Source organism: Camellia sinensis, chromosome 3 (genome assembly GCF_055761805.1).
Source record: "Camellia sinensis isolate YWXY chromosome 3, ASM5576180v1, whole genome shotgun sequence".
NCBI classification, from domain to species: domain Eukaryota; kingdom Viridiplantae; phylum Streptophyta; class Magnoliopsida; order Ericales; family Theaceae; genus Camellia; species Camellia sinensis.
The window spans coordinates 143,863,953-143,874,356 of NC_138963.1; the positions used below are offsets into that span (position 1 = coordinate 143,863,953).

Genomic DNA, 10,404 nt, shown 5'->3' on the forward strand with positions numbered 1-10,404 from the left:
ATATTATTTAGAGACAGATAAATGAGCATCTCTTTTTACTTCTTCTTCAATATTTTATTATTATTATAATTATTTTTATTTTATTTTTTTGTGAATTCTCTACTCCTATGTATTACATTTTTTGACCTTCTTGGCTGAAAGAGTAACTCAGATTGATCTTAAAATGTGAAAAACCATTAACATTGACCAAGTAATGGACAACATTAACCTCAACATGTGATATAACCAGATATGATTATGGTTAGTTTCATAATCATACAAAACACAGACCTCCGTATTTTGATCAGTTCGGTGCAACAAAATTGGGGGTAATCGTAGAGAGATAGGGAGAGTGAGTGTTTTACCCGCCGTCTCAACTCGCCGTACTACCCTTGCCGTTAACCCCAGCTGTCCCCGCCGTCCGCTGTTAGAAAGGGTTCACAATTTACAGTGTTGAGAGAGAGAGAGAGAGAGAGAGAGAGAGAGTGGAGGGAACTATGTGGCCTTTTGCCCTCATTCGTAGATTCTGAAGAAATATGGGTCATTTTGGAATGGGATAACCTTCTTTCGTTTCCAACTAGAGCGTAGGGGTCATTCTATTTACACACTAATTTCCCTTTCAAAGCAAAACATTAATTAATTTATTTTTTAACTTTAAAGTGAAATGACTATAAAAGATAAATTATGATACACTCTATTTGTGTATTTATCATAAAAGACAATCATCAATATAATATAAATCATCAATTTTAAACTTATTTCTTACGTATCTTATCTGTCAAGAATCCAAAAACCCTAAAACCAAAATCAAAAACTCTTCAACAAATAATCAAAAATATAGTATTATTGAAGATTTTGATTAGGTTCAATGAAGGATGTATCTGACAATTCTCATTCGGAACAATGGAGCAATGAAAATGTTATTTTTTTTTGTTGTTTTCATCTTCATTTTCGTTTATGAGTGGTAAATCATTGTTCGGTTAATCAGAGGTGAATGATATATCATTGTTCAACAAACTACAATCGAACAAATTACATCTGTTCAACAGACTACAATCGAACAACTTATATCTGTTCAACAGACTACAATCGAACAAATTACATCTGTTTAGCAGATTACAATCGAACAACTTACATCTGTCCAACATTCTACAATCGAACAAGTGCAATTTGTTCAGATTACTACGGTCGAACTTTTTCATTTAATTCAACTCTGTAATGCCGAACAGTTATAAATTTATTTATTTATTTATTTTTCAGAACTGTGTTGAGAAACACCACCGACGCCATCTTGATGAGTGTTTTCAGCAATGGTGTTCACCGGTGTGAATAGAGAATAGAGGGGGAGATGAATATCATACGTGTGGGGTGTGTGGCTGTGTGGGGGCAAAGATGGAACTTTGTGTGTATATTGTTATAGGTGGGTGTGTGAGTAAGGGTAAATATATAAATTTGTGGTGTGTGATGAGAAAAATATCTATTTTTGTAAATTATTTTCGGTGTGTCTTTATAAGTGGTTTGCCTTGAGAGAGAAAGTGGTGTGTAAATAGAGCCTCTCAGAGCGTAGTGGTGTTTTGAAAAGTTGGTAAAAAGGTTTATTTTTTTAATTTATTTGTGATTTTTTAAATTTTTTAATGTAAAAAATAAATTGGTGCCTTTATTTACACACCACTTTTCATTTCAAGGCACATCACTAATTAGTTTTTTTTTTTTATTACAATATTAACCTAATGTAAAATGATAACAAAAAACAAAGGGTTATGATATATACCTTACGTAATACATACCAATTACTCATTGCACACCACACCTAATTTGATTTTTTATTTTTCACTCAATATATACTATCAATTTTCAAATATTTCCAAAATATCCTCATCTTTTCTAACCATAACCATAACTCTAATCCTAACTCTACCCCGCAGCAGCCGCCACCACCGCTATCAACCGTTGCCGTCAGCCATCCTACCTCTTTCTACCGCGCGCTACCCTTCGACCGATACCATTCCCTTTTCTGTTTCCATCCCCAATCCATTTGTGTCCTTGCCATGGCAGCAACTCGCATTGCCATTTCCTTCACTGCTGACATTGCAACTCGTATCTCCCTCACCCCCGTCACCTTTCTCCAGCCTCGTTGGCCACCCTCTGCCGCTACCCATCATCTAGATCCCCTCCACAGCATGACTCAGCTCCTCCACTCCATCATTCGATCTACAGTTGCGAGAGAGAGAGAGAGAGAGAGAGATTTGGGTTTCCAGATCTAGGGTTTGAAGAGAAGAAAAAGAAAAAGAATAAAAAGAAGACGGGGCTATGGATGGAAATAAGGGGAGGAAGAAGCTGCAATAAGAGAGAGAATAGCAGTGAAGTGTAGATTTGCAAAGAAGAGGCGCTGACTGAAGAAGATTTGGAAGGGCAACGCTGGCTTAGCAGTGGTGGCAATGAGGAGATGTTAGGGTTTAGGATTAAAGTTGTGATAAAGGAGATGGGGATGGCAGATGGTGGGTCGTCGGAGCTAGGGATGGCGGAGAAGGTGCGGACGAAGCTGGTAATGGCTGCAACGGGGATGGGTAGCAAGCGAGTGGCAGTGGCGGTTAAGGTTCTGGTTAAGGCGGGTGGAGGTGGGTTGTGTGGATTGAGAAATTTGTGTGAAGGTTAAAAATGTAATTGACTAGAAGAAAAAAGATGTAATAATTTTTTTTAAGCAAATGGAAGATTGAAGATTGTGGGTGGGGTGTGTGCGTGAGTAAGGGTAAAAATAGAAGATTCTGAGTGGAGGTGTGTGAGTAAGGGTAAAGATGAAAGATTATGGTGTGTATTGAGCAAATTTTTTATTTATCAAATTACTAAAGATGTGCATTGAGTAATGGTGTGCCTTGAGATGAAATGTGGTGTGTAAATAGAGGCATCCAAAATAAAGAGATGATGTGACTTAAAAAAGTTGGTGCTTGCCAAAACGCCCCTTATTATTCGATTTTTGTGGATCTATTTCGGAGTTTATATCAATCGTTCAAATTATTTAATACACAAAGTTTGTTACGTACTTTATTATTATAAAAAATTATATTAATTAGATATTAATAATTATTTGATCATAATATATTTATATCAATAATATATATTTAAACTTATAATTACTGTTGATACAAATTTGATTAGATTAAATGGTTATTGTTATCCAATCAACATAGTTTTTTATAAAAATGAACTGCTCAATAAGTCTTACATATTGGGGTGTTTGTTTTAGCTTTTCAGAGCCAACTTATGGCTTTTAGCTTTGAAAAAGTTATTTTGGACTGTTTGATTAAACTTATTTCAAACAGTTTCTGATTTTAACAGCTTATTTTAACTCAAAAAAGCTGATTCTGAGAAGCTGCTCACCCCTTGCTTCTGATTATCAACTTCTGCTGTGGACATGTTAATTTATGGTCATACTCTTAAATTTTTTTATTTTTTATTTTTTTTAAAAATAGAAAAAGACTCAAATGGACTATAGATTATTATTATTATTTTTTTATGAGAAATGTAGATAAACAAAAAATAAAAATTAATTGAAAAAACTATTTCACAGCTTATTTAACAAACACTACTCAGCAACTTAAATCTATAATCCAACAGTTACACCAAACAGATTAACAACTTCTGATTAAAGTCATAATCTATAATCTATTAAATTATAATTTATAAGCTATTTTAACAGTTACACCAAACGGACCCATTGAACGATTCAGATTATTAATGTGATCTCCATAATTAGTCTACAAAGTCTAACAACAAATTTCAATCTGGTTTTAAACCGGAGACAAACATGTGCCTTTTCGAATTCATGTCAATTGCGATCAATTTGATTTTGTAATTAATATTAAGAGTGTTGTGACATTTGGAAACTTTTACGGCTCCATTTGGCTTGTTTTTGGAATCATGATTTTGAAGGTAAACCATTTAAATCACTTTTTAAAATTTATAATCAAATATACAACTCATGCTCAATCCATATTTCATAAAAAGTTAAAAAATGTACTTATTTAAATCATCCCAAACTACCCCTTAATATAATTTGTAATGATAAACATATTTCAGACACCTTTGGTATTTATTTGCTTAAAATAAGGTCTTGTTTGACAACTTTCTGTTTTAGTCAAAAAGTCACTATAAGTTATCACATTACTCTCTTTACTTCTCTGCACATATTTTCTTAAAAAGTCAAAAAGTAACTAAAATAACACGTTTCCAAAGGAGAATATACAAATAAGTTAGTACTTAGACCATTTCTAACATTTACTTAAATCTGTTATCAAATTTAAATTTGATTAAAATAAGTCTTAAAAATTGAACTCCAACATTTTCATCAAAGTGATATAAACTAGAGAGAAAAACGGATATTTCATCAAATGGAGGGAGGTTTGATCTTCGAGAAAAACGGATATTTCATCAAATGGAGGGAGGTTTGATCTTCTATCAAATTTAAACGGTTACCATTGGACCAGATGTCTACCCAAATGTCCACATAAGGCAATTTTATTTTATTTTTTGATTAAAAAATAGTAATATCCATTAAAATAGCCAGAGACCCTATTGTAAGTGGGACCAGATGTCTACTATATTACATGCCTCTCCCAGACCCTATTGTAAGTGGGGGCCTTTTGGGTATGATCTATTTACATACGGACACTAATTAGCCACAAGGCCCATAATCTAGCTGTGATACAGGAAGAAATTAGTGGTTTCATGTGACAAGAAATAATTGCTTTGATTTGGGCACTTACACTTTTTTTTTTTGGTTTGCAGGTTGTACAGGACTCGTGTGGTATTGAGACTTGCGGCAACGGGGGTTCATCATACCAGCAAACTTGTTCTGAAGGCTCTCTGAATATGGTTGTCATTGTTTCCATACAATGTAAAAGTTCTATGGTGAAGAGCCTGTCAAACAAATGTGATAAAACCTATAAATGATTATGACTTCCTGCCTCTCTGCTTGTACAGACCAACAAACCTTCATTGTTACTCGCTTCAATCAGAGTCTGGGTTAATGTGTAAATAATTGTAAATTACATTGTTGTATCTCGGCAATTCACACAATTCATCGAATTATGGTCTCATCTTTCTTGATTTATAACTGCATTATTTGATGTCCCGGTGGTCAAATGATATGATTGTCGAGGATAAGATTGGCAAATCACATGGATAATACTAACTCAGGGCTGAAGTTAGAAACTAAAATTCTGAAGAAGAATGAAAAGAGCTTTGTTCAACTGCTCAGGAATGAGAATAAGATAGCAACGATGATGATGCTTAATCCAGACAATAGAAACAGATAAATCGGAGGTTTGAAATTTTAATTTTCAAAATCAATATCAAAAGTATCTGGCGTAAGCCTAGTACTGACAAGCTTACTTACTGAATCAAAATTTGAAAATAAGAATATAAAATCCCAAAATTAGCGAAATTGATTAGGTAAGTCCTAAACAAAAGCAGCCTTGCGCTTACACCCCCGCCTAGGCCTCTCGCGATCCACATCCCAAGTAAAGCACACAACAATGGCAGTCAGGTTGTCTTTGCTACGAAGGCCCAATGCCTGATCAACAACTTCACTAGCACACTGCTTTGGATGGTGGTGTTGCATTAACCCATGACAAACAATGTCGACTGCTTCTTGATTCGACAGTACATCCCAGATCCCGTCAGAAGCCATGATCAAGAACTCATCATCCTCAGTTAAAACAATTTGATGAACATCCGGCTCTGCAGTGAGAGGCGACAACGACACAGACCCAAAAGGGCTCTTCATATACCAATCTCCAAGGGCACGAGTCACGGCAAGTTCACCATTAGGGTATCCGAATTTGATGGTACCACCTAACTCCTCAACCCTTCTTCGTTCCGGCAAATAACTAGTCCTGTGATCTTGAGTTATCGGCATTGCAATCCCTTTTCGACAGATCACAGCACGACAATCCCCAGCGTTTGCTACTACTAAATGCCTGCCGAGTACTAGAGCAGTCAGTGCCGTGGTTCCACAGTCAGATGAAACACCACTGCATTCTTCATCCGCCAAGGCACGATCAGCGAGCAAAAAAGCTTTGATGTGACAATCCTTTAACTCATTCAAGAAACCATTATCATCACCATCATCAATATTATGGGATGTTTTGAAGAAATCAACATCTTGGAACAAAAGTCTAATGGCGTTGTTCTTGAGATACGTTGCGGCTTCAGAGCCTCCATGACCATCGAAAACAGCGTAGAAAGAAGTTGGAAGAGGGCAGGTATGAAGAGATCCGAGATGGGAAGATAGATTGTCGACTACGATGTGTTCATCCTCGTTCCATCTTCTGGGTCCAGTTGCTGTGTGGCTACCAGAACGAACCTTTAACGCAAACTTCATCACCATTACTGTAGAAGAAGAAGAAGACGAAGAATCGGACAAAATTGGTTTGTATTGGAAGGAATTTATGGTGAAAAGAATTGAAGCCAAACTTTGATTTTATATTGGATTTTGAAGTTTTCAATTGTGTCTCTAAATAAATAGGTTTCCCACTGTAAAACACTTATATGGTAAATTTTTCTTTTTGTTTTTTATTTTTTGGATGGGTTCAATTTTTTTTTTTTTTTTGTGTGGGGGGTTCAAAGATAGTAGTGTAGTTAAATTGGTTTGTATTGGAAGGAATTTATAGTAAAAAGAATTAATGTCAAATTTTAATTTTATATTGGATTCTGAAGTTTCCAATTGTGTCTCCGAATAAATAGGTTGCTTCTTATGAACGTTTTTCACTATAAAACACTTATTTGGTAAATTTTCCTTTTTTCTTTTTTTTTTTTTGGGTGGGTTCAATTTTTTTTTTTGGGGGGGGGGGGGATGGGGGGTTCAAAGATAGTAGTATAGTTAAATTGGTTTGTATTGGAAGGAATTTAGAGTGAAAAGAATTGAAGCCAAACTTTAATTTTATATTGGATTTTGAAGTTTTCAATTGTGTGTCTCCAAATAAATAGGTTGCTTCTTGTGAACGTTTTCCATTGTAAAACACTTATATGATAAATTTCCCTTTTCTTTTTTTTTTTTTGGGTGGATTCAATTTTTTTTTTTTTTGGGGGGGGGGGGGGCGGGTGTTCAAAGATAGTAGTAGAGTTAAATTGATTTGCATTGAAAGGAATTTATAGTAAAAAGAATTGAAGCCAAACTTTGATTTTATATTAGATTTTGAAGTTTCCAATTGTGTGTCTCCGAATAAATAGGTTGCTTCTTGTGAATGTTTTCCGCTGTAAAACACTTATATGGTAAATTTCCCTTTTTGTTTTTTTTATTTTACATCTAATTTCATTTTTTGTTTTTTTTTTGGGGGGTCAAAGTTAGTGTTTAGTATAGTTACTAAAATATTAGATTATAACGGAAGGATTTGCCACTACTCCTACTCACCATATCCTAAAGTATAACTACTAAACCATTGAGTCACACCCAAATGTCTACATCTAATTTCAATTTACTCCTCACTTTTTAATTATTTTTGTTAATTTTTCACTTTTTGCGTTAAAAGCAACAATAAACTCATTTATATAATATCCTTTCAAAAATTAACAACAATAATTATTTATTTATATTAATTACATTTAATATAATCCTTTAACACTCTTATATTTTTATTAAAATATCATTTTATTCTTTTTGTCAATTTTCAAAACTAGTTGTTATATGATTGACTTGTAGCAAATCTAAAGATTAACTGAGACAATTAAAATATGTAAGATTAAATTTGAGACAATTAAAATATGCAAGATTAATCTAAAATACAGAAGTTCAAATAAGATAAATTAAATAACTTGACAAGTAAAAAATACAAATATTGATACAGTTATTCGTCACACAATACCAACGCAACAATAACAATCTAACTTGTAAAGTTTCAAAAAAGGGTCATGCTTAAGTGTGCAACCCCCTTAAGGTTGCACACCATATGCAACACAATTGTTAGCCGTTAGATTACAATAATTGATCAAGACCATTGAATTGTTTAATCGTGAAAAAGTTGAAACCGGGGCAACCGGTTAATGCTTGTATTTGCATGATTGTATCCCACTCACTCTCTGTATTTCGTCTCTATCTCTCTCTGTTCTCCTCTCTGTGTAAGGTTGAGTCAGTGTAACCGTTGATTTCCATTAACAGGGAGAAGCCCCTGTTGGGTTCGTTCCATTGACGAAGCTCTGTAGGGAACAGTATAACGGGCGATTTCCAACAACAACGTAACTAGAAGGCTGTGTTGGTTCCATTGCTGAAGTGAAGCCCTTCTCTCGAACTAGATATGAGGTATGGAGCTGTGTCCCTCTCTCTGTCTCCCTCTCTGTCTCTCTGGCCCGTTCACTTCAGCTATTTTCCCTCAACTAAACCCCCATCCTAACTTCAACCGCTCTACGCTTCGCTCCAACGGAAACCCCTCCATTGGAAGCTAACCTTTCTCTTTCTGTTTCTCAAGCGAGTGTTTGTGTTTGCACAAACAGGTAACCCGTGTGAAAATGTCATGTTTGTGTTTGTGTTAACAATTTTCGGTCATCAAGTAATTGTTGGTAGTAATGTCATGTGCAGTATGGCCCCAGCGGAAGTTAAAAGGGAAGGTGATGATTATGACATTCCAAATGAAGCAGATGACATCCGTTTGATGAATGAAAGTCGGGCAGAACCTGATCATGGTTGCGAAGCTGGTCCGAGCAATGAAGAAGCAACCAACATGAACGTTGAAGATGGCGGAGCCGATGTGAAAAAAGAAATGGTTGACGATGCTCATCGCAATGACATGGTTGGTGATGTTGAACGTGCTATTCTGGAACAGAAATTTGATTCGGTCGAAGATGGAGAAGATTTCTACAATGCGTATGCTAAAGCCAAGGGATTTAGTATACGAAAATCCAGATTTAACACAAATAAAGAGGGAAAGGTCGTTAGTAGGCTGTGGTTGTGTTCAAGGGAAGGTCAGAGATTACCAAAATACTTGGACCGTGTTGCTGAGAAGAGTAGAGCTCCCAAGGCACTAACAAGAGTAGGTTGCAAAGCCCAATTTCGCATACGGTACGATGCGGATGCTGGTAAAGGGGGAAAGTATGTTGTGACTCACTTCGTCGCAGACCACAACCATGAATTGGCGGAACAACACTGTGTGATGTATCTGAGGTCACATCACAGTTTAAACAGCGGTGACAAAGCTTAAGCAATGGCTATGCGCAATGTCGGTGTGAAGACTAGCCAAATCATGGACTATATGGTAAATCAGTCCGGGTCTTATGAGAATGTTGGTTTCATCCGCACGGATCTGCACAACCATATTCAAGCCGAACGTAGAGCAGAAGTTGAGGATGGTGATGCGCAGGGTGCGTTGGTTTACCTATGCGCCAAACTTGATGTTGATGCACGTTTTTTTTACAAGTATGATGTGTGTAACGATAACAAGTTACAAAATCTGTTCTGGGCAGATTCGAAATCGCGGGCCGACTACGCAAAGTTTGGTGATGTGTTGATATTTGACTCAACTTACAGAACCAATGCATACAAGAAACCGTTTGTCATGTTGGCTGGTGTGACTAGCCACTTTAGGACCACGATATTTGCATGTGTTTTGCTAGCTAATGAGACAATTGAGACATACACATGGGTTTTGGAAACATTTATGGAGGCGATGGGCAATAAAGCACCTGTGTCCGTACTGACAGATGGGGATAAGTCGATGCGAGAGGCAATCAGAAGAGTATTTCCAGATGCAAGACATCGATTATGTAATTGGCATCTTGGGAAAAATGCTGTTTCAAATGTTCACATAAGTGGCTTTGCACATGCTTTCAAGCAGTGCATGGACATGGAAACGGATGAGACAAAGTTTGAGCATGGCTGGACGACAATGGTCGAAGAATTTGGACTTCAAACCAACAGTTGGGTGTTGGAGACATATGAGAAGCGTCATATGTGGGCTGAGACATATATGCGTGGACATTTCTTTGCTGGGATGAAGAGCACTCAGCGCTCGGAGTGTATGAATGCTTATTTCAATCCCTTCCTCCAACACAAATTGAAGCTATATGAATTTGTTAGGCACTATGATCGGGCTCTTGCAAGGATAAGGTATAACGAGGCTGGAGATGATGTTGAAACAAATAACACTTTTCCGGTATTGATTACTCCATTGCAAGATATAGAGAGACATGGAGCTGAGCTATTCACCCGAAATATATTTAGAATGTTCCGTGATGAAATCTTAGAAGAGGGGAAGTTGAATGTGAAGGATGTGTTCCCTTTGCCGGATGGTCAGAAATGCTACTATATTCATAAGTACAGAGTGAAGGACAGATCATGGATAGTAACACACAGTCCAATGGATGCTGCAATGAGATGTTCTTGCATGAAGTTTGAGTCGTTGGGGCTACCTTGCTGCCACATGATATGTGTTATGA

General features: G+C 36.3%; 2 protein-coding genes and 1 pseudogene across 2 annotated transcripts in view; 2 read left to right on the forward strand and 1 right to left on the reverse strand.

The window, feature by feature from the left end:
- Nucleotides 1–5,087, forward strand: part of LOC114286210 (elongation factor) — a 55,116-nt gene extending 50,029 nt beyond the window's left edge. Inside the window, exon 6 of the mRNA XM_082921075.1 lies at nt 4,765–5,087. Within this exon, the coding sequence (XP_082777201.1) occupies nt 4,765–4,846 (82 nt within the window). The 3' untranslated portion in view covers nt 4,847–5,087. The remainder of the gene's footprint in view (nt 1–4,764) is intronic.
- Nucleotides 5,088–5,307: 220 nt separating this feature from the next.
- On the reverse strand, nt 5,308–6,506 carry LOC145822817 (putative protein phosphatase 2C 13 pseudogene; annotated as a pseudogene).
- A 1,583-nt stretch (nt 6,507–8,089) lies between these two features.
- Nucleotides 8,090–9,170, forward strand: LOC114272430 (protein FAR1-RELATED SEQUENCE 5-like). Its single transcript, XM_082918462.1, has 2 exons — nt 8,090–8,275; nt 8,552–9,170. The coding sequence occupies exons 1-2, from the start codon at nt 8,271–8,273 to the stop codon at nt 9,168–9,170; spliced, it is 624 nt and encodes a 207-aa protein (XP_082774588.1). The 5' UTR covers nt 8,090–8,270.
- Nucleotides 9,171–10,404: the final 1,234 nt, after the last annotated feature.